This window comes from Chiloscyllium punctatum, chromosome 10 (assembly GCF_047496795.1).
Source record: "Chiloscyllium punctatum isolate Juve2018m chromosome 10, sChiPun1.3, whole genome shotgun sequence".
NCBI lineage: Eukaryota > Metazoa > Chordata > Chondrichthyes > Orectolobiformes > Hemiscylliidae > Chiloscyllium > Chiloscyllium punctatum.
The window spans coordinates 122105494-122130247 of record NC_092748.1 but is presented as its reverse complement, the minus strand read 5'-3'; the positions used below and the strand labels follow the sequence as shown (position 1 = coordinate 122130247).

General features: G+C 44.8%; 1 protein-coding gene across 2 annotated transcripts in view; it reads left to right on the top strand.

Annotated features, from left to right (window-relative positions):
* atg9a (ATG9 autophagy related 9 homolog A (S. cerevisiae)) overlaps positions 1 to 24754 on the top strand; it is a 44370-nt gene that overhangs the window by 3443 nt on the left and 16173 nt on the right. For both annotated transcript variants that reach the window (XM_072580064.1, XM_072580063.1), the window contains exons 2-6: positions 3382 to 3559; positions 18911 to 18954; positions 21697 to 21761; positions 22754 to 22915; positions 23689 to 23830. In XM_072580064.1, coding sequence (XP_072436165.1) covers positions 3457 to 3559; positions 18911 to 18954; positions 21697 to 21761; positions 22754 to 22915; positions 23689 to 23830 — 516 coding nt within the window. In that variant the 5' untranslated portion in view covers positions 3382 to 3456. The remainder of the gene's footprint in view (positions 1 to 3381; positions 3560 to 18910; positions 18955 to 21696; positions 21762 to 22753; positions 22916 to 23688; positions 23831 to 24754) is intronic.

Here is a 24754-nt window from a genome sequence, read left to right as displayed (position 1 = left end):
AAACAACTGAGATATCTAGTTTACAGCCAAATGTTACATATTTTCAATTTTCCAATACACACTGAAACTGCTAGTCAGTCGCATGACAATTGCCTGCAAGCTCTCACTGCCAAAACAGCCTTCTCTTAAAGGTACAATACCTTCAACTTCAAAACACTGTCCACTGGATAACTAATCACTTACCTCCTTAGAACTCATTTTCCTGTTTATCTTTCCTGCTTATCTTTCAGGCATTAGTAGCCCTAAGTCTATTAGGTTTTGTGTCTTGTGGTAGTGCCTCTATCTGTGTGCCAGAAGGTGTTCAAGTTTCACCTTTCCCCAGGCATGTCATAAGTGTTGGACTTATTAAAAAAAAGTACATTATCCGTTCATCTAAGTTATTGATTTGGATTCAAATCAGTTGTTGCCGTCATATTAATCTCTGTGGCAGCACTCTAGTTGTACTTTGCCAGACATGAAACAATCCATTCTACAAAAGCAACCACCCCAACACACACATTAGAAGACACAATTCAAAAGGGCCACACCACACTGCAGTACACCAGAACTGCAAAAAGAGGAAGAGGAACACCTATACAATGTATTCACCAAAAACGGATACCCTCGCAATTTCATCAACAGATGCCTAAGGGAAAAACAACGGAACGAGGACATGCCACAACCCAAAGGACTAGCCACATACCATACATCAGCAGCATTTCTGAACTGACAGCCAGACTACTGCGACACTAGGACTCATAACAGCACACAAACCAACAGCCACTCTCAGACAACAACTCACCAGAACGAAGGACCCAATACCCAGCATGAGCAAAACCAATGTAGTGTACAAAATCCCATGCAAGGACTGCACAAAACACTACATAGGACAAACAGAAAGACAGTTAACGATCCGTATACACGAACACCAACTAGCCACGAAACGACACGACCAGCTATCCTGAGTAGCCACACACGCAGATGACAAGCAACATGAGTTCGACTGGGACAACACTACTATTATCTGACAAGCCAAACAGAGGACAGCCAGGGAATTCCTAGAGGCATGGCACTCATCCACAGATTCAATCAATAAGCACATCGACCTGGACCCAATATACGACCACTGCAACGGACAGCTGGAACTGACAACCGGAAGCGGCAGAGACAAATCACTATAAATGCCGGAGGAAAAGGCACAGAAGCGCTTCACAGGAGGCTCCCAAGCACTGAGGATGTCACCTAGACAGGGGACGAAACGTCTGCAACACAAATTCCCAGCTCGGTGAACAGAACCACAACAATAAGCACCTGAGCTACAAATCTTCTCCCAAACTTTGAACAATCCGTTACATCCTACTTTATATATTCAATCACGGGATATGGGCATTGCTGGTAGGCCAGCATTTATTGCCCAGAGGGCATTGAAGAGTGAACCACATGACTATGGATCTGGAGTCAAATTTGGGCCCAGATTGAGTAAGGATGCCAGATTCCTTTCCCTAAAGGATGGCAATGATGTGGATGGGTTTTTAAGACAATTGCTTTGTAGAAGCTAGCTTTTCATTCCAGACTTTACTGAATTGAAGTTTCACTCTCTGCTGTGATGGATTTTGAACTTGTAAGCCCCAAACATAAGCTGGCATTCTGCATTACCCAACCGTGCTGTTACCATTTAATCTTTTTAGCTATATAATCGTCTACTCCAAAGCACACCAGACTACCACCCGCTACAAGAGCCCAGTCATAACCTGTAATTTTATGCAGTAATCTTTGATGTTGTACTTGTTTTAAAACACATGGTAATTCCTTGGACACAGTGTGTACAGATTCCCAGTTATCTATGTTGGCTATTACTTCCTCTAAGAATTCCCACTAAATTAATCAACACCTTTTCCTTTTCACAAAACCATGTTGACTCTGCCTGATTGCACTGAGGTTTTCTAAATGTGTTATTCAGTAACCTCCTGAGTAATTGATCCTAGCAATTTCTCAGTGACATATTAAACTAATTGGCCTGAGGTTTCCTTCCTCCTGTCTCCCTTGAATTGAGAAGTTACCTTCACTATTTTCCATCTGATTGGACCATTCCAGAATTTTGGGAATTTTGATGACGACTACTTTGAAGACCCTGGGATAAAGTCCATCAAAGCCTTGGAACTTTTTTCAGTACACTTTCCCTGGTGGTCTGATCGGAGCCTTATACAGCTTCAGCAGCACGTCTCTGCTCAGTAAATTAGGGCAGCTCAGTGGTTAGCACTGATGCCTCACAGCTCCAGGGACCCAGGTTCGATTCCCTTCTTGGACAACTGTCCATATGGAGTTTGCACATTCTCTCTGTATCTGCATGGATTTCCTCTGGGTGCTCCAGTGTCCTTCCACAGTCCAAAGATGTGCAGGTTAGGTGGGTTAGCCATGGGAAGTGTGGGGTGACAGGGATAGGCGAAGGGGTTTGGATTGGATGCTGTTCGGAGGATTAATGTGGACTTGATTGGCCAAATGGTCTGCTTCCACACTGTAGGGATGCTACGAGTTTAAATCTCTAGCCCTCTTATAAAGGATACCAACATTGCATTTGTCTTCCTGACTGCCCACTGGACTTGGACTCCCAAGCCTCATACCTTCCCACATTGTACTCCACCTGCCACTTCTTTACCCACTTGTCGAGTCTGTCCCAGTCCTTCTGCAGCACTATCTGTCCTTTCACCCACCTTTTGTGATCATCTGCAAACTTAGCAACAATGCCCTCATTTCCTTTGTCCAGATCGTTAATGTATAATGTGAATAATTGTGGTCCCAACACTGGCCCATGTGGAACTCCAGAAGTCACCGGCTGCCATCCTGCAAACGATGCCATTCTTCCCACAGTCAACCAATCCTCTATCCGGGGCAGTATCTTGTCCCGAACATCATCTGCTCTTATCCTATTTCATAGCTCCTGATTCTGGGCCCCAATTTATCCTGTTTATAAACCTTTTAAGCTATGAGTCAAAAGAGAGAGCCAGCAAAAACCACCTCTTTCCGCTCTCCACCTAATTCCTACATTGCCACCAAATTGCCCGAATGATCTCCTCACTCCGATGGTTTCTCACTCTGGATGGGACCTCTCTTTTCTGAATGTTTCTCAATGGGATCAGGTTTACTGCTCCCATTGAGTTAGATCCATTTGTGTTTAATCTTAGACCACCATTCTCCCTGAAGAAGATGTAACATTCAATTATGTTAGGGTGTTTCACCACTTAGTCATTAATTAATCCTGTCTATTGCATGTTTCCATTGTACTTGCTTGTAAGAGCAGCTGAAGAGGTCTGGAAGTGAAACTGGACTGGGATTGAAGCTGTAGGAACAGTGTCCATGCTGGCTTTGATGTTGCACTAACTTGACCCTTTGTTCTCTTTGCAGTTTCGAGCCTTGCTGTATGTCAGTGGGACCTTGCTGTGTTATTGAAGGATGAGTGTGCCTGTCACTAGTTGAGCAATGGCAGCATTCACCACAGAATACCAGCGACTGCAGTCCTCCTACACCGATTCCCCACCCGGGGAGGAGGATTTGCTGGTTCATGTGGCTGATGGGGGCAAATGTGAGTTGAATGTTTTCTTATTCTTCCCCAGTCCCCTACTCTCCTAACCCCACCCCTGTCATGGTTGTGAATTGGATGTATTTTTTTTAAAAGGAAGCTAGAGATTATTGGGGTCTGTTTTATGGAGTGTAGTTAATGAACTAATGTGGTTTTAAACTCTGTTTGCAGACAGTTATCTCTCGTATGTAATACCAGCCTCGTATTCAACAGATCATCTTCAACCATTCTGCCAGCTCAGCATAATGCCATCACCAAATACATTGTCCTTTCCAACAGAACCTATCCCTCTCCAGCACTCTTGCCTTCTCTTCAATTATCTCCAACTTCCTCGATCCTGTGATACATTTCCATACAAGTGTAGGAGAAGCAGCAGCTGTCCTTTCACCTCTTTCCTGTCCCAGGCTCAGAGTACTTCTTCAACACTGCTCGCAATGTGATTTAATATCCAGAAGGAAAACTGAACAGCAATTGGGTAATTGATTTGTGTAACATCTCTGATCAGTGTATCCAAGTTTCTGATGGTCTGACATTTTAGTCTTCCACCTTTGTTTCACATTGCTCTCACTGTCCTCAGTCACCTGCATCTTCCAGTCAGGTTCAGTGGAAACCTCAGGATCAGCTTTGTGACCTCAACATTCAGTTGAACAATTGCAACTCTCATCTTATGCACTAATTTTGTTGACTTTGTTCAAAAAGTGGCTGTTGGTCATTCTGCCATTCACACTTCTCTAGATTTGGTTATTTCCACTCCATTGGCCCCACGCCACTGTTTTGGACATTTTGATCTCTCTTGTCTTCCCCTTTTATTATAGACCTTTCTTCTAACCCTGTGTCACTGGTTGTGGCTCATAATCCATCACTTTCTAACCTTTTCCACTTCTGACAGGAACAAAGATACAGGAGGAGGCCAATCAGTCCATCGAGCCATACAATCATGGCTGATGGAACTCTTCAATGTCTTTTACCTACCCATCCTCATCACCCTGTACCCCACTGGTAATCAGAAATCTGTCTCACTCTACCCTAAACATACTCAGTCTGAACTTCCACAACCCTCTGTGGTAGAGAATTCCACAGGTTACAACGGAGTAAAAGAAATTCTCCTCCTCTCCATCCTCCATCTCATCCCCTATATTTTTAAAGTTCTGCCCTTTGGTTCCAGACTCCCGTTCAAGGGAAACATCTTACCTACATCTGTCCTGTCTATTCCTTTAAGTATTTTGTAAGCTTCATTCACCTCTCATTCTTTGAAACGCTGGAGAATATAGCTGAAAATATGTTGCTGGAAAAGCGCAGCAGGTCAGGCAGCATCCAAGGGGCAGGAGAATCGACATTTCGGGCATAAGCCCATCTTCAGGAATTCTCTGCTGGAGAATATAGGCCCAGTTTGTCCAGATCTGAGTGGGGACCTGAACTTCTGCTCTTATTCCAACCTTGAGCTGAATTCCGAGGTGAGGTGACCATTATTATCCGTGACATTGAGGCTGCATTTGACTGAGTTTGGTATGGAGGAGCTCCAGCAAAATATCACCTGTTCATTGCTGCTGTCTATTTTCTACCTGTTAGCCAGCTTTTACATTCCATGTGCTTTAACGTGTTCCACCCAACCTCCTGCAGGGACTTCGATTCTCAGAAGCTTTCTGATGAAGTAAACTATAGCCATTGAGTCTCCTTTATCAATTTAGTTGATAAGATCTTCCAAAAGCCCTCACAAGATTGTCAAACATGATTTCCCATTCTCAAATCCAAGCCTGACTCTGCCCAATCATCCAATTGTCTGATTATCTGATCCTTTATAATCGACTTTAACATTTTCCCTATTTCTGATGTTAGTCTAACAGTTCGATAGTTCCCTATTTTCTCTCTCCCTGCTGTGAGCCACAGTTGAGATCCTTGTTGGAGATGTTGCAGTTGTGCACCATAACAAATCTGTGATTTCAATGAGTTTGGAAGAAAATTAAAAAGCTCAGAAGTTCACTCCCAAGAGTTCATTCCCAGTGTCACATGACATGAGTAGAAGAGTGAAAGGTCTGACTGCTTGAAGGAGATTGCTGAAGAACTGGTGTACAAGGGAGGCCAGATTTAGGAGGATTGGAACTGCTTCTGGGGCTGGTGGGTCCTGCACAAACTGGACATGATACATCTTAACAGGACCAGGACAAGCTCCTTGTCAGGTTGTATGCTAGCACTGCTGGGGTTGGTTCAAATTAAAGGAGATAGAAACCTCAAGTGATAAGCCAAGTTGGAAGACAATTTAGTTGGTAACAGCAATTGTAGTTGCTGTAAATTACATAATAGTTATCTTTTTTAAAAATCCATTGCCCATGTTACTCATGCCTTTTCATGTATTTTCCCAATCCATTCAGTCACTTTTTGTTCTTGTTTTCATAATCTCCCTTATTCACATTGACTGACTGGTCTTTGTTCAGATTGAGCTCCCTCCCTGGTCACCATGCAGCCATGTTTCTGGAATGATAATTAGATTGAACCTTTGTATCTGTATTAGCACCTACAGATTATCTCCCTTGTTATGAATACTGTGTGCATTCAGAGAGAATGTTCTTAACTTTTGCCTTTTTGACATCATTCCACGATTGAAGCGAACTCAATACTCTGTTTCTCCTGCCTTCTAGTCTCCCTAGCAAATTCTTGATTTCCTGTTACCAACTAAATTGTCTTCCAACTTGGTTTATCACTTGAGGTTTCTATCTCCTTTAATTTGAACCAACCCCAGCAGTGCTAGCATACAACCTGACAAGGAGCTTGTCCTGGTCCTGTTAAGATGTATCATGTCCAGTTTGTGCAGGACCCACCAGCCCCAGAAGCAGTTCCAATCCTCCTAAATCTGGCCTCCCTTGTACACCAGTTCTTCAGCAATCTCCTTCAAGCAGTCAGACCTTTCACTCTTCTACTCATGTCATGTGACACTGGGAATGAACTCTTGGGAGTGAACTTCTGAGCTTTTTAATTTTCTTCCAAACTCATTGAAATCACAGATTTGTTATGGTGCAGAAAGAGGCTATTTGTCCCATTGTGCCTGCACTGGGCTCTTCTAATCAGCATCATTACCAAGTGCAAATTTGCCCCCTTTTCCCCCTTAATGCTCACACTCACTCTATCTAAATAATTATCCATTGCCTCCATGAATCTGCCTGCATCACATTTCCTGGCAGTGAACTCCAAACCCTCATTACTCATTGTGTGAAAATGTTTTCTCTTGCATTACCCTTGTTTTATTTGCACTTTTAATCTATGCCCCTCTCATTCTTCCTCCTTTCTTTAACAGCGGGAACAGCTTCTCCTACTGGACTCTATCCAGCACTCTAATGATTTTGACAATCTGTACCAAGTTATACTCTCAGCCTCCTCTCTCCAAGGAGAAGAGCCCCAACTTTGATCTCTCCTCAAACTGAAATTTCTAAGCCTTGGAACCTTTCTTGTAAATCACTTCTGCACTCTCTCCAATGCTTTCCCGTCTTTCTGACAATGTGATGCCCAGGATTATACACAGTAGTCCGAGCTGAGGTCTAACTAGTGTCATATCACCTCCTTGCTCTTGCAATCTGTGCTCCTATTAATAAAGCTGAGGCCACTGTGGCTCTCTCCAGATTAATTGCTCTCTCCAGATATCCCACAACCTTCAATGATCTGTGCACATAAACAAGGTTTAGAACATTTAAAATGATCAGGGAGGGTGGAAAAAGAGGAGGGGGCGTAGCATTGCTAATCAGAGAGTGTATCACAGCTACAGAAAGGAAGGTTGTTGAGGAAGGTTTGTCTACTGAGTCAGTGTGGGTGGGAGTTAGGAACAGCAAGGGAGCAGCCACCGCACTGGGGGTTTTCTACAGACCCCCTAATAGCAGTAGAGAGGTTGAAGATCTCATAGGCCGGCAGATTTTGGAAAACTGCAGATGAAGCAGGGTTGTTGTTATGGGTGACTTCAACATTCCCAATATTGACTGGAACCTCCTTAATGCAGATGGTTTGGATGGAGCTGTTTTTGTCAGGTGTGTTCAGGAGGGTTTCCTTACTCAGTATGTAGACAGACTGACGAGGGGAGAGGCCATTTTGGATTTGGTGCTCGGCAACAAGCCAGGACAGGTGTCAGATCTCGCAGTGGGAAAACACTTTGATGACAGTGATCACAACTGCCTCACATTTACCATAGCCTTGGAGAGTGACAGGAGCAGTTACAGAGGGAAGATATTTACTTGGGGAAAAGGAAATTATGATATCAGACAGGAGTTGGGAAGTACAGACTGGGAGCAATTGTTCCACAGAAAGGGCACAGCAGAATTGTGGAGATTATTTAAGGAGCAGTTGTTGTGAGTGATGCATGAATTTGTTCCTCTGAGACAGGTAAGAAGGGGTAAGATTAAGGAACCTTGGATGACGAGAAACAGAGGAGCTTCTCGTCAAAAGGAAGAAGGCAGCTTACGTAAGGTGGAGGAAGGAAGGATCGAGCACAGCTTTAGAGGATTACAGGCTGACTAGAAAGGAGCTCAGAAATGGACTGAGGGAAGTCAGGAGGGGGCACAAAAAAGGCTTGGCAAGAAGGGTTAGGGAGAACCTAAAGGCATTTTACTCATATGTGAGGAATAAGAGAATGATTAGGGAGAAGGTAGGGCCAATCAGGAATAGTGGAGGGAACTTGTGGGTGGAGTCTGAGCAGAAAGGGGAAGCCCTAAATGAGTTTTTTGCTTTGGTTTTCACCAAGGAAAGGGAACTTGTTGTGAATGAGAACTTTGAAGAGCTGGGATACAGTCCTGACCAGATCAAGATTGATGAAGATGATGTGCTGAAAAGTTTGGCAAACATTCAGAATGATAAGTGCCCAGGGCCTGACCAGATTTATCCTCGGCTGCTACGGAAACCGAGAAAGGAGGTTGCTAAAGCCGCTGGTGAAGATCTTTGCTTCCTCACTGTCCACAGGAGTCATACCAGAGGATTGGAGGGAGGTGAATGTTGTTCCTCTTTTCAAGAAGGGTAATAGGGAAATCCCTGGCAATTACAGACCAGTCAGTCTCTCATCTGTGGTCAGCAAAGTTTTGGAAAGAATTCTGAGGGATGGGATTTATGACTATTTGGAAAATAATACTGTGATTAAAGGCAGTCAGCATGGCTTTGAGAGGGGCAGGTCATGCCTCTCAAATTTTATTGAGTTCTTTTGAGGAATTGACGAGGCAGGTTAAAGAGGGTCGAGCAGTGGATGTGGTGTATATGGACTTCAGCAAGACATTTGATAGGGTTCTTCATGGTAGTCTCATTCATAAAGTCAGGATGTATGGGATACGGGGAGATTTGGCTTTCTGGATTCAGAATTGGTTGGCTGACAGACGGCAGAGAGTGGTTGTAGATGGAAAGTATTCTGTCTGGAGGTCAGTGTGAGTGGTGTCCCGCAGAGCTCTGTTCTTGGGCCTCTGCTCTTTGTAGTTTTTATAAATAACTTGGATGAGGAGGTTGAGGAGTGAGTTAGTAAGTTTGCAGATGACACAAAGGTTGGAGGTGTCATTGATAGTATCGAGGGCTATTGCAGGCTGCTGTGCAACATTGACAGGGTGTAAAACTGGGTTGAGAAATGGCAAATGGAGTTCAACCTGGGTAAATGCGAAGTGATGCATTTTGGAAGGTCAAACATGAGTGCTGAATATAGGATTAAAGACAGGATTCTTGGCAGTGTGGAGGAACTGAGGGATCTTGTTGTTCAAGTGCATAGGTCCCTGAAAGTTACCACCCAAGTGGATAAGGTTGTTAAGAAAGCATATGGTGTTTTGGCTTTCATTAACAGGGGTATTGAGTTTATGGGCCTTGAGGTTTTGCTGCATCTCTACAAAACTCTGGTGAGACCACACTTGGAATATTGTGTCCAGTTCTGGTCGCCCTACTATAATAAAGATACAGAGACTCTGGAGAGGTTGCAAAGAAGGTTTACCAGGATGCTGCAGGGACTGGAGGGCTTGCCCTATGAAGAGAGGTTGAATAAGCTCGGACTTTTCTCTCTGGAGAGAAGGAGGAAGAGAGGAGACCTGATCGAGGTGTACAAGGTAATGAGAGGGATGGATAGAGTCAATAGCCAGAGACTTTTCCCCAGGGCAGGATTGACTGGCACGGGGTGGGGTCATAGTTTGAAGATATTAGGAGGAAGGTATAAAGGAGATGTCAGAGGTAGGTTCTTTATGCAGAGAGTTGTGAATGTATGGAATGCGTTACCAGCGGTGGTCGTGGAAGCAGAGTCATTAGAGACATTTAAGCGACTGCTGGACATGCACTTGGACAGCAGTGAGATGAGGGGTGTGTAGGTTAGGTTACTTTATTTTAGGTTAGGGATAATCCTTGGCATGACATCATGGGCTGAAGGGCCTGTACTGTGCTGTACTTTTCTATGTGCTGTGTTCATAAACAGCCAGGTTCCTCTGTTCCAGCTTCTCCTTTCAAATCGTAACCTTTATTTTATATTGTCTTACAAAGTCCTTCTGATCAAAGTGCATCACCTTATACTTCTCTGAATTGAACCTTACCTGCCACCTATCCACCCACTTCACTAATTTGTCAATGTCCTTCTGGAGTTTCTCACTGCCCTATTCATAGTTTACAATTCTTCCAAATGTGGTACCAACATAGTCCATGATTCTGACTGATTCTTTCCCCTCACCGAGAAGGATGTCTGTGATATCCTCGATCCTGGCATCAGGGAGGAAGTGCACCATCCTAGAATCACATTACCTGGTGCAGAAACAGCTGCCTGATTCTCTGACCATGGGCTTCCCCATAACTATTGCTCATCCATTCTTCTCCCTCCACCCTTAGCTGGTGCCTTGGACATGGGTCTGGCGGTGTTCCCCTAAGAAATCATCACTCTCTCCAGTTTCCAAATGTAATACCAGTTGGTAAGCATGATGGAGTCATGGACTCCTGGATTTCCAGCCCCGTTTACTTAGGGTGTCTGATAGCTACCCATTCCCCTTCTCCCTTTCCACTTCTAATCTGCTGTGTGATCACCACCTATCCATTCTATCCATGTAGTTCTTTGCCTTGGGAGTGTACGGCAGTGACTTGAGCCACTGGTCATATTCCACAGCCTGGAACTCAGGCTCCTCAGGAACTCAGGTGACACTTCCTATCTGGGGCACTGTATGTGTGTGTGTTTGTTGATTTCAGACATAGCATAGGATTTACACCCCACTTGACACTGCTGACCTGCCATTCCTTGACACCAGAAACTATTTTAGATTTAAATTCCCTACAGTGTGGACACAGGTCCTTCAGCCCAACCAGTCCACACCGACCCTCCGAAGAGTAACCCACCCAGACCCATTTCCCTCTGACTCATGCACCTAACAGTATGGGCAATTTAGCATGGCCAGTTCACCTGACCTGCACATCTTTGGACTGTGGGAGGAAACCGGAGCACCTGGAGGAAACCCACACAGACACGGGGAGAATGTGCAAACTCCACACAGACAGTCACCCGAGGCTGGAATCGAACCCTGGTCCCTGGTGCTGTAAGGCAGCAGTGCTAACCACTGAGCCACCGTGCTGCCCACTTGTCACCCTTAGAGTCAGTATGAACTTACAATGAGCACTTCACAAGCACCTTCTCAAAAAAAGGGAGGAAAAAAGACGAGAGGCAAACACTAATTAATAACAACTTCACGATAAAGATTAGAAATACTGACACTCACCAATCAGCTGCTTTCCATGTAATTATGACATCACTCTGCAATCGGTGTCCGTGCAGGAAGGTTTCTCGATCTGTGCCCTCTTTATTTTGCAATAAGCCTTCGTTATTGGGGGAGCACTTTGGGGCCAGCAGCCATAATTCAATTTGAGTTAAAATAGTGATGGAAAAGGATAGACCAGATCTAAAAGTTGAAATTCTAAATTGGAGAAAGGCTAATTTTGACGGTATTAGGCAAGAACTTTCAAAAGCTGATTGGGGGCAGATGTTCGCAGGTAAAGGGACGGCTGGAAAATGGGAAGCCTTCAGAAATGAGATAACAAGAATCCAGAGAAAGTATATTCCTGTCATGGTGAAAGGAAAGGCTGGTAGGTATAGGGAATGCTGGATGACTAAGGGAGAAATAGAGGGATTGGTTAAGAAAAAGAAGGAATCATATGTCAGGTATAGACAGGATAGATCGAGTGAATCCTTAGAAGAGTATAAAGAAAGTAGGATTATACTTAAGAGGGAAATCAGGAGGGAAAAACGGGGACATGAGATAGCTTTGGCAAATAGAATTAAGGAGAATCCAAAGGGTTTTTACAAATACATTAAGGACAAAAGGGTAACTAGGGAGAGAATAGGGCCCCTCAAAGATCAGCAAGGCGGCCTTTGTGTGGAGCCGCAGAAAATGGGGGAGATACTAAATGAGTGTTTTGCATCAGTATTTACTGTGGAAAAGGATATGGAAGATACAGACTGTAGGGAAATAGATGGTGACACCTTGAAAAATGTCCAGATTACAGAGGAGGAAGCGCTGGATGTCTTGAAACACAGAGCAGAGGAAAATCACCTATACCATGTATTCAAAAAAAGTGGGTACCCAATGAACACAGTCCACTGATTTCTCAGCAACAAACCCAAACAAGCAGACAAAACACGTCCAGAAACCCTAGCCACTCTACCCATGTCAAATACATCTCGGAAATGACTGCCAGACTACTCAGACCCCTTGGCATTATGGTAGCCCACAAACCCACCAACACACTAAAACAGCAGCTAATGAACTTGGAAGACCCTATACAGACAACAAGCAAAACTAATGTCATTTATAAAATACTGTACAAGGACTATAACAAACGCTACATTGGACAAACAGGCAGAAAACTAGTCACCAGGATACATGAACACCAACTAGCCACAAAACATCATGACCCTCTCTCACTCCTATCCTTACATACGGATGAGGAAGGACACCATTTCGACTGGGACAACACATCCATCCTAGGACACAAACAAAGACACGCATGAGAATTCGTAGAAGCATGGCATTCCAACCGGAACTCTATCAATAAACACATCGAGTTCGACCCCATCTACCACCCCCTGAGAAAAAGAACAGGAAGTGACTTCATCACAGGAAATGTTATCACCAACGGCCTGTCTGCAACAGTAGTAGAATGGCTGACATTAAGGGCATTTAAATGGGCATTGAATATACACATGGATAATGATACATATGCAACATGGCTTTGTGCGTGGGAAATCATGTCTCTCAAACTTGATTGAAGATGTAACAAAGAGGATTGATGAGGGCAGAGCGGTAGACATGATCTATATGGACTTCAGTAAGGCATTCGACAAGGTTCCCCATAGGAGACTGATTAGCAAGGTTAGATCACATGGAATACAGGGAGAACTAACCATTTGGATGCAGAACTGGCTCAAAGGTAGAAGACAGAGGGTGGTGGTGGAGGGTTGTTTTTCAGACTGGAGGCCTGTGACCAGTGGAGTGCCACAAGGATCGGTGCTGGGCCCTCTACTTTTTGTCATTTACATAAATGATTTGTATGCGAGCATAAGAGGTACAGTTAGTAAGTTTGCAGATGACACCAAAATTGGAGGTATAATGGACAGCAAGGAGGGTTACCTCAGATTACAACAGGATCTGGACCAGATGAGCCAATGGGCTGAGAAGTGGCAGATGGATTTTAATTCAGATAAATGTGAGGTGCTACATTTTGGGAAAGCAAATCTTAGCAGGACTTATACACTTAATGGTAAGGCCCTAGGGAGTGTTGGTGAACAAAGAGACCTTGGAGTGCAGGTTCATAGCCCCTTGAAAGTGGAGTCGCAGGTAGATAGGATAGTGAAGGCGGCATTTGATGTGCTTTTCTTTATTGGTCAGAGTATTGAGTACAGGAGTTGGGAGGTCATGTTACGGCTGTACAGGACATTGGTTAGGCCACTGTTGGAATATTGCGTGCAATTCTGCTCTCCTTCCTATCGGAAAGATGTTGTGAAACTTGAAAAGGTTCAGAAAAGATTTACAAGGATGTTGCCAGGGTTGAAGAATCTGAGCTACAGGGAGAGGCTGAACAGGCTGGGGCTGTTTTCCCTGGAGCGTCGGAGGCTGAGGGGTGACCTTATAGAGGTTTATAAAATCATAAGGGCACGGATAGGGTAAATAGACAAAGTATTTTCCCTGGGGGTGGGGGAGTCCAGAACTAGATGGCATAGGTTTAGGGTGAGAGGGAAAAGAGACCTAAGGGGCAACTTTTTCACACAGAGGGTAGTACGTGTATGGAATGAGCTGCCAGAGGATGTGGTGGAGGCTGGTACAATTGCAACATTTAAGATTTGGATGGGTATGTGAACAGGAAGGGTTTAGAGGGATATGGGCCGGGTGCTGGCAGGTGGGACTAGATTGGGTTGGGATATTTGGTCGGCATGGACGGGTTGGACCGAAGGGTCTGTTTCCATGCTGTACATCTCTATGACTCTATTATAGCACCTGTTATCCATCTGCAATGAATTCCCCCATTCCCAGTTACTCACTCTGTCTCAAACCCATTCCAGTGCAGTCTCCCTCACTCTGACTGACTGTGCACTTTGAACTAGCTGGAGCTCTGATGAGGCATTGGTTGGTCTTAACTTCCTGCTACAGTAATTAGCACCAAATTCAGGCAGAAATTTCAGGTGGTTGATGGATAATTTTCATTGTTGTGCAGTTGTCTTTTAACTTCCTTTAGAACCTATTGGTTCTCGGTCTGATCCTGACTCTTATGCTATGACTAAACTTGCAAAACATTTACTGGTTGAATACCATTTTGATCTAAATTCTCAGATACTCACTCTGTCTGAGTGAAGTGAAGTTTCCTTTATTCTGTCTGTGTGGTTTATTCTGTTGAAAATTTGCAGCAGATATGTAACATTGTTTCTCTCTCCATAAACGTTCTTAGATCTGCTGAGTGTTTCCAACGTTTTTCTTTTATTTCCATTATTTGCGATGTCTTGCTTTTATCATAGAATCAGGGAATATTTGCAGCACAGAAGGGAGGCCATTCGGTCCCTCATGTTTGTACTGATTCTGTTAGAGCAACTTACCTAGTCTCACTTGCCCACCTTTTTTCCACATAGCATTGTAACTTTGTTCAGTTTCAGATAGTAATCCAATTCCTCCTTAAACGCCTCAATTAAACTTACCTCCATGTTGCTCTTGGACAATGCATTCTAGATCTTGCTGCAGGAAAATGTTTCTCTTTGTGTCACCATTCCTTCTTTCTCCAATACCTTAAACCTGTATCCTTTAACTCTGTGCCTAATTTTAACTCTGTGCCTAACTTGGTGACATCAGCCCCTGGAAATCCAGATCAAAGTCATTGATGTTCTCAGAAACAGAGTTGGCTCCAAATCCTGTGAGGAGGCACCTTGGCCCTCTCTAAGAAACATAAACATTCTGTCTCATGCCCTCTAAGCAGTGTTTAATCTCATCTTGCTTTGGAGATGCCGGTGTTGGACTGGGGTGTACAAAGGGCTCTGGACAGGATGAGTCAGCTGACCACGACACCATGGTGCAGAAGGCCATTCAAGAGGGGGGAGTTAATAGACAAGTAGTGGTTATAGGGGATTCTATAATTAGGGGAACAGATAGTATCCTTTGCAAGCCGGATCGGGAGTCTCGCATGGTGTGTTGCCTGCCCGGTGCCAGGGTGCGGGACATCTCCGACTGGCTTGAAAGGATATTGGAGCGGGAGGGGGAGGATCCAGTTGTTGTGGTCCATGTTGGGACTAACAACATGGGCAAGATTAGGGTGGAGGACCTGTTGGGGGATTACAAAGCACTAGGCAGGAAATTGAAGTACAGGTCCTCAAGGGTCATAATCTCTGGATTACTGCCCGAGCCACGTGCTAATTGGCATAGGGATAAAATTAGGCAAGTAAACACGTGGCTAAGGGATTGGTGTGGGAAAGAGGGATTCCATTTCATGGGGCATTGGCATCAGTTTTGGAACAGGGGGGGGATCTGTACCGTTGGGACGGTCTCCACCTGAACCGATCAGGTACCAATGTTCTAGCGAAGAGGATAAATAGGGCAGTCAGTAGGACTTTAAACTTCTGAGTTGGGGGGAAGGGAAAGTGAAAGCGACAGGGAGTATGGAGTTAAATGGAAAGATAAGCAGCAGGATAGCATGTGTCCAGGTGGATTTAAAATTGAGGCAGACTGGGAATGCAACAAAAAAGAAGGATAACTTAGGACATCTTATGACTTCCAATATCTCTAATGATAAGAATATTAGCATTAAGGCACTTTACCTGAATGCTCATAGCATTCGTAACAAAGCAGATGAACTAAAGGCACAGATCATCGTGAATGATTATGATGTGGGCATCGCAGAGATTTGGTTACGGGGGGTCAGGACTGTCAGTTAAACATCCAAGGATTTACAACTTATCGAAAAGACAGGGAGGTCGGCAGAAGGGGTGGGGTGGCCTTGTTAGTTAAGAATAAAATTAAATCTATGGCACTGAATGACATAGCGTCAGATGATGTGGAGTCTGTGTGGGTGGAATTGAGGAACCACAAAGGCAAAAAAACCATAATGTGAGTTATGTACAGACCTCCTAACAGTGGTCAGGACCAGGGGCGCAACATGTACCGGGAAATAGAGAAGGCATGTCAGAAAGGCAGGGTCACAGTGATCATGGGAGACTTCAATATGCAGGTGGACTGGGTAAATAATGTTGTCAGTGGATTCCAAAGAAAGGGAATTCTTGGAATGCTTACAGGATGGCTTTTTGGAACAGCTTGTCATGGAGCCCACAAGGGAGCAGGTTATTTTTGACCTCGTGCTATGTGATGAACCAGACTTTATAAAAGATCTTCAAGTAAGGGAACACTTAGGAAGCAGCGATCATAATATGGTAGAGTTCAGTCTGCAGTTTGAAAGAGAGAAGGCAAAATCGGATGTAATGGTGTTACATTTAAACTAAGGTAATTACAGGGGCATGAGAGAGGAACTGACGAAAATCGACTGGAAGCAGAGCCTAGTGGGGAAGACAGTAAAGCAAAAATGGCAGGAGTTTTTGGGTATAATTGAGGACACAGAACAGAGATTCATCCCCAAGAAAAGAGAGATTATCCGGGGAGGGATTAGACAGCCATGGCTGACAAAGGAAGTCAGGAAATGTATTAAAGAAAAAGAGAGATCCTATAAAGTGGCCAAGAGCAGTAAGATTGGGAAGGCTACAAAAACAAACAGAGGATAACAAAGAGAGTAATAAGGAAGGAGAGGATCAAATATGAAGGTAGGCTAGCCAGTAATATTAAAAATTATAGTGAAAATTTCTTTCAATACATAAGAAACAAACAACAGGCAAAAGTAAACATTGGGCCACTTCAAACTGATGCTGGAAGCCTAGTGATGGGAGATAAGGAAATAGCTGGAGAACTTAATAAGTACTTTGCGTCAGTCTTCACAGTGGAAGACATGAGTAATATCCCACCAATTAAAGGGAGTCAGGGGGCTGAGTTGAGTATGGTTGCCATTACAAAAGAGAGAGTGCTCAAAAAGCTAAAAGGTCTTAAAATTGACAAATCTCCTGGCCCCGATGGGCTACATCCTGGAGTTCTGAGGGAGGTGGCTGAGGAAATAATGGAGGTGTTGGTTGAGGTTTTTCAAAAGTCACTGGAGTCAGGGAAAGTCCCGGATGATTGAAAGATCGCTGTTGTAACCCCGTTGTTCAAGAAAGGATCAAGACAAAAGATGGAAAATTATAGGCCAATTAGCCTAACCTCGGTTGTTGGTAAAATTCTAGAATCCATCATTAAGGATGAGGTTTCTAAATTCTTGGAAGAGCACAGTCTGATTAGAACAAGTCAACATGGATTTAGTAAGGGGAGGTCATGCCTGACAAACCTGTTGGTATTCTTTGAAGAGGTGACAAGTAGGTTAGACCAGAGAAACCCAGTGGATGTGGTCTACCTAGACTTCCAAAAGGCCTTTGATAAGGTGCCACATGGGAGGCTGCTGAGTAAGGTAAGGGCCCATGGTGTTCCAGGTGAGCTACTGGGATGGATTGAGGATTGGCTGTCTGACAGAAGGCAGAGAGTTGGGATAAGAGGTTCTTTTTCGGAATGGCAGCTGGTGACAAGCAGTGTCCCACAGGGTTCAGTGTTGGGGCCGCAGCTGTTTGCATTATATATTAATGATCTGGATGAAGGGACTGGGGGCATTCTAGCGAAGTTTGCCGATGATACAAAGTTAGGTGAACAGGCAGGTAGTACTGAGGAAGTGGGGAGGCTGAAGAAGGATCTAGACAGTTTGGGAGAGTGGTCCAGGAAATGGCTGATGGAATTCAATGTGAGCAAATGCAAGGTCTTGCCCTTTGGAAAAAAGAATAAAAGCACAGACTACTTTCTAAACGGTGAGAAAATTCGTAAAGTCAAAGTACAAAGGGATCTGGGAGTGCTAGTCGAGGATTCTCTAAAGGTCAACATGCAGGTTGAGTCTGTGATTAAGAAAGCGAATGCGATGTTGTCACTTATCTCAAGAGGGTCGGAATATAAAAGCACCGTTGTGCTACTGAGACTTTATAAAGCTCTGGTTAGGCCCCATTTGGAGTACTGTGTCCAGTTTTGGTCCCCACACCTCAGGAAGGACATACTGGCATTGGAACGTGTCCAACGGAGATTCACACGGATGATCCCTGGAATGGTAGGCCTAACATATGAGGAACGGCTGAGGATCCTGGGATTGAATTCATTGGAGTTTAGAAGGTTAAGGGGAAATCTAATAGAAACTTACAAGATAATACATGTCTTGGAAAGGGTGGACGCTAGGAAATTGTTTCCGTTAGGCGAGGAGACTGGGACCCGTGGGCACAGCCTTAGAATTAGAGTGGGTCATTTCAGAACAGAAATGCGGAGACATTTCTTCAGCCAGAGAGTGGTGGGCCTGTGGAATTCATTGCTGCAGAGTGCAGTGGAGGCCGGGACGCTAAATGTCTTCAAGGCAGAGATTGATAAGTTCTTGTTGTCACAAGGAATTAAGGGCTACGGGGAGAATGCGGTAAGTGGAGTTGAAATGCCCATCAGCCATGATTAAATGGTGGAGTGGACTCAATGGGCCGAATGGCCTTACTTCCACTCCTATGTCTTATGGTCTTAAAGTTAATAATCACTCAACGCCAGGTTATAGTCCAACAATCCTGATGAAGGAGCAGTGCTCTGAAAGCTAGTGCTTCCAAATAAACCTGTTGGACTATAACCTGGTGTTGTGTGATTTTTAACTAATCGCATCTTGTCCTGTAGGCTGATTCAATCAGTTTCATGTTCACTGGGAGTCTGGCTGGTAATGAGCAAAAGGTGCTTTAAGTAATCTCTAATCTTTCTGTTTAATTCTCCACAGCTCCATGGCATCACATTGAAAACCTGGATTTATTTTTCTCCAGAATATCCTTTTGAATTGTTTCAAAGTCTGTTGCATCAGCATGTTAGAATGTGGTTGAGTTCACTACAGTTATCTGTCCACTTCCTTCAGTGGCACTGAACAAGGAAATGAGACACCTGAGAATTAATGCACCTCAGCTTGAGATTTCAACAGGAGTACATTGACAGATATGTATATTATTTGGGATCTGTCATTTGCTGTGCCTTTTGTTGTGGCACCGGTCCACTCACTTGACTCTTTCAGGCAGATACCTGCATGCTTCTGGTATTTTTTTTTCAGTCCCCTCTCTCAGGGCGATACCTCTACACAAACTAGTGTCTCTCAGTCCTTTCTCTCAGGGAGATATTTTTCACTGCAGTCTCTGTCCTATCTCTTTCTCTGTCTCTCTCTCTCTCTCTCTGTGTGCAGTAGAACATAGAACAGTACAGCAATGTATAGACCCTTTGGCTCTTAATATTGTGCCGACGTTTTATCCTTCTCTAAGATCAGACTAACCTACATTCCCTTCATTTTGCTATCTTCCATGTGCCTATCCAAGAGTCGCTTAATTGTCCCCAATGTATCTGACTCTACCACTGCTGGCAGTGCATTCCATGCACCCACTACTGTCTGTGTAAAGAATCGACCCCTAAACCTTCCTCCACTCACCTTAAGATTATGTCCCATCATGATAGCCATTTCCACTCTGGGAAATAGTCTCTATCTCTGTCTCTCATCATCTTGTACACCTCTGTCAAGTCACCTCTCATCCTTCTTTGCTCCAATGAGAAAAGCCCCAGCTCCCTCAACCTCTCTTCATAAGACACACCCTCCAGTCCAGGCAGCATCCTGGTAAATCTCCTCTGTACCCTCTCTAAAGCTTTCACATCCTTCCTATAATGAGGTGACCAGAACTGAACACAATATTCCAAGTGTCATCTAACCAGGGCTCTATAGAGATGCAGTTTAACCTTGCAGGTCTTAAACTCAATCCCCCTGCTAATGAAAGCCAACACACTATACACTTTCTTAACAGCCCTATTAACCTGGGTGGCAACTTTGAGGGACCTATGGACATGGACCCCAAGATTCCTCCACGCTTCCAATAATTCTGCCTTTAACCGTATACAGAGGAGCCTTGATTATCTGAAGGGGATTTCAGGGTCCCAATAGAAACATTATATCAAAGTGCTGTTTCAACCCTGACCGCGTCTCATGTTTACAGGTACGATGATTAAAAACGAACTCTGCTCACTGCTGCCGAGAACACTCCTGGACAGTCCAGGCACCGTCTCCAAATTACTGATCTCCTGCGTGCTCTCGCTCTCTCTCTCACGCTCTCTCTCTCTTGCCCCACAGTTTCCCTGGAGTTCTACATAGGGGTGTACTCTGAACCACCCCACCACCACCACCACCACCATCGCCCCCCCCCCCCCCCCCCCCCACCCCGATAATCTCTCCGGCATTGTCCTATACAGGGCAGAGGTGGAACCTGTCAAAATGTTGTCTGTGTGTGCGCGCTATTTGGAGACTTACCCCACAAAGGCAGCAGCAGCAGTCCTATTGTTGGTATCCAGTCTGGCTGCCCCGGAGTCGGGTCAGACGTGGCGGGGGCAGGGGAGGCAGGGTCTCATGCACAGTGTGCTGCTGCCTGGTCTCCTGAACGGGGAGCAGACTTTACAGAAAACTCCGAGCCCCAGAAAAAATCAATTACCCAAATGAGATAGTGCCTGCCCATCTCGATCGGATAATCAAGGTTCCTCTGTATTCTGCATTCAAATTCACACTCTTCCAGGTTGAATTCCACCTGCCAGTTCTCAGCCCAGTTCTGCATCCTGTCAATATCCCATTGCAACCTACAACAACCCTCCACACTATCCACCACTCCACCAACCTTCGTGTCATCGGCAAATTTATGAACCCACCCTTTCACTTTCTCATCCAAGTCATTAATAAAAATCACAAAGAGCAGAGGACCTGGACTGATCCCTGCAGAACATCACTTGTCACTGAGCTCCAGGCTGAATACATTCGATCTACCACCACCCTCTGTCTTCTATGGGCTGGCAAATTCTGTATCCAGACAGACCGGTTTCCCTGTATTCCATGTCTCCTTACTTTCTGAATGAGCTTACCATGGGGAACCTTATCAAATGCCTTGTTAAAATCCATGTACACCCCATCCATTGCTGTACCATCATCAACATTTTATCACAGCCTCTCAAAGCCATGCTGACTATCTCTAATCAACCTATGGTTTTTCAAGTAATCATAAATTCTGTCTCTCAGAATCCTCTCAAATACTTTATTCATCACAGACATGAGACTGACTGGTCTGTGATTCCCAGGATTATCCCTATTCCCTTCATTGACTGATGTATTCCAGTTCCCCCTTCGTAAGGAGATGTCAGTACAGAGAATGGTATCTCTCAGGTAGAGTGAGAACGGAGATATCTGTTCACTGGTGTCTGTCAGTTCCCCCTCTGTCCCTCTTTCTCAGGGATATCTCTGTACATTGACTGGTGTCTCTCAGTCTACTCTCCCTGGGGAACTACTGTGTGCAGCATGGAGTCATGTTCACAGTGCAGAAAAGGCCTTTCAGTCCATCAAGTCAACATTGTTGACAGTAATTGAAGTATTCAGGGTGTGAGACCCTGATTGAATGTTGCACTTGCGTTTCCTGTGTGTAAATTGGGCTGCCTGAGGCAGTGGTGGGGTTTGTGTTCTTCACTGAAGTTCCTCATTTTACCTTAACTGCTTGGTACGTCTATCACTTGCATCAGAAGAATGGCTTCCTCTGTATGCTGCTATCCGAGATGTTTGAATTGGTGTAGGTATTCCTAGTATTAACTACATTTTTGTATCAATCTATATCCAGCACTAGATATTCATCTAGACCCATCTGTATCTAACTTCATGCTGTTCCTACCCTGGAGTGAGACAATGGAGCTGTCGTCTGTATCTAACCCCACGCTGCCCCTGTCCTAAGGGTGTTTGATGGGGGGACAGTGTAGAGGGAGCTTTACTCTGTATCTAACCCTGTCCTGGGGGTGTTTGATGGGGGGACAGTGTAGAGGGAGCTTTACTCTGTATCTAACCCTGTCCTGGGGGTGTTTGATGGGGGGACAGTGTAGAGGGAGCTTTACTCTGTATCTAACCCTGTCCTGGGGGTGTTTGATGGGGGGACAGTGTAGAGGAGCTTTACTCTGTATCTAACCCTGTCCTGGGGGTGTTTGATGGGGGGACAGTGTAGAGGGAGCTTTACTCTGTATCTAACCCTGTCCTGGGGGTGTTTGATGGGGGGACAGTGTAGAGGGAGCTTTACTCTGTATCTAACCCTGTCCTGGGGGTGTTTGATGGGGGGACAGTGTAGAAGGAGCTTTACTCTGTATCTAACCCTGTTCTGGGGGTGTTTGATGGGGGGACAGTGTAGAGGGAGCTTTACTCTGTATCTAACCCCGTGCTGTCCCTGTCCCTGGGAGTGTTTGGGGATAGTGTCAATGGAGCTTTGCTTCCAGTAGAAAAGAGTAGAGGGAGCTTTATTCTAAGTAACCTCTTGCTGTCTCTGTCTTGTGAGTGTTTAATAGAGACCGTGTAGAAGAACTTTACTTTCAGCATATTAGAGTAGAGGGGGCTGTACTCTGTGTCTAACCCCAGGTTGTCCTTGTTCTGAGAGTGTTCGGTGGGGACAGTGATGATGGAACTAAATACTTACAATTTAAAAGTGTAGAGGAAGCTTTCATCTTTATTGAACCCATGTTGTATGTGCTTGTGGATTCCTGGTTGATAGTAATCTCTCTCTCTCTGGCTCGATTTCTGCAGGCAGTTTGTCTTTGTCGTGACTTTCACCACGTTCTTGGTCAGTTGTGTTGACTACGACATCCTTTTCGCTAACAAGCTGGTGAACAATACGCATCGTGAAAGCCAGCTGATCAAAGTGACACTGCCAGATGCCTTTCTACCCCCATGTGTCTGCACTGCTCAGTAAGGATTGTGGAGGAGGGGGGATTGGGGCAGACTGACATGTTTGGTCGATCTAGTCATAGTTCAAAGGAAAGTCGGTTTTATTCCCTCACTGACATTAGCGACCTAGTTGGCTTTTTATACCTTCAACTTTTTTCAAAGTTACAATTTATATATTCATAGAATTACACTGAATTTCCAGGATGGAAACAGGCCTTTTCTCCAACAAGTCAGTGCTGGCAATCTCTGATCCTTACAAAGCTTTTCCAACCCTCCTCCATTTAACCCCACCACCCTATCCTTCTATTCATTCATCCACAAGGTGTTTGTCCAGCTTCCCTTGCAATGTATCTGCACTTCAGTAATTCCCTACATTAGTGATTTGTGTATTTTGTAAATTCATTTCAAGAGAATGTGGACCTTGCTGGTTTAGCAGCATGGATTTGCCAAGATGGTAGTGAGCTGTGTTCTTGAACTACTGCAGCTCTGAGGGTGTTGCAACAGCTACAGTGCTGTTGGGCAGGGATGGAGAAAGTTCCAGGATTTGGACCCAGCACCAACGAATGCAGCCTTGGTGAATTTCAGCAAGGCATCTTTTGATGGTACACACTGCTGGCTATCTAACTTTGGGGAAGGGGGTGAATGTGAATGGGGTAGGGGGCATAGATTGGAGAGGTGGGGATTAGGAAGGGGGCAGGAGGCTGGGGAAGGCAGAGTTTGGTAGCTGGAGTGCCTGTAAAGCACGGTGCTCCCATGGTGGGATTAGCTTTCACTTTATGGGTTCTACTTTTTAGGATCCGACAGAACGTGCTGATCATCTTCATCTTGCTGATTGCTGGCGTCTTTTGGGTTCATCGGTTGGTGAAGTTCCTCTATAACATCTGCTGTTACTGGGAGATTCGTGCATTTTACAAGAATGCTCTGAAGATACCGATGGTATGTTCCTGCTCTCTTTATCTCTGCCCACCTCACTACTGTTCCCTTTCCTTGGGGTTAAAGTACGAACAGCTGAGTGTGGCGATCCATTTTCTGGAGATGGGTTTGACATGCGCACTTTTTGTGAGCTGGGACAGCTAACAATGAACCAGCAATATTGATCAATTTACTGGGGTGTGAGGGTGGTTTAATGTAGCTTACACTAACTATCTGGGTTTTAAAACTGTGGGCTTGCATTTCCTGACCACCTTGAACCCCTGCAGTCCACCTGCTGTGGGTAGACCCACAATGTCCCTTAGGGAGGGAATTCCAGGATTCTGACCCAGTGACACTGAAGGAACGGTGAGATATTTCCAAGTCAGGATGGTGAGGGGCTTGGAGGGGAACTTGCAGGGGGTGGTGTTCCCATGGATCTGCTGTCCTTGTCCTTCTCAATGGAAGGTGTGGGTTTGGTTATGGTACACACTGCTGCCACTGAGCGTCAGTGGTGGGTTTAGGGTGTAAGTTTAGAAGGTAGGGAGTGGTTAGTCATTGGCTGTTGATCAATGGGTATATTTTGTTGGAGATTTTTGTAAAGTGTTGTCGGAGGTTATGATATTGCCCTGGTTAGTGCTAATGGCACTTAGTGATATTTGCCGACCCTGCCAGGATGCAGAACTGGTCAAGGCTGGGTGGAGTCGTTTACTACTTCTCTCCGACTGTAGCCTGTCTAATTACCAGCTGTAGAGGATAGACCACAGGTGAATGTAAACAGAACTAACACTTGTGTTCACGACCACAGGAAGTAGTTGATGCTAAAACATTGAATGTATTCAAGAGGTGATTAGATCTAGTACTTGGGGTGAATGGGATCAAAGGTTATGGGGAGAAAGCAGGATTAGGCTAATGAATTGGACAATCAGCCAAGATCAGGATGAATGGCAG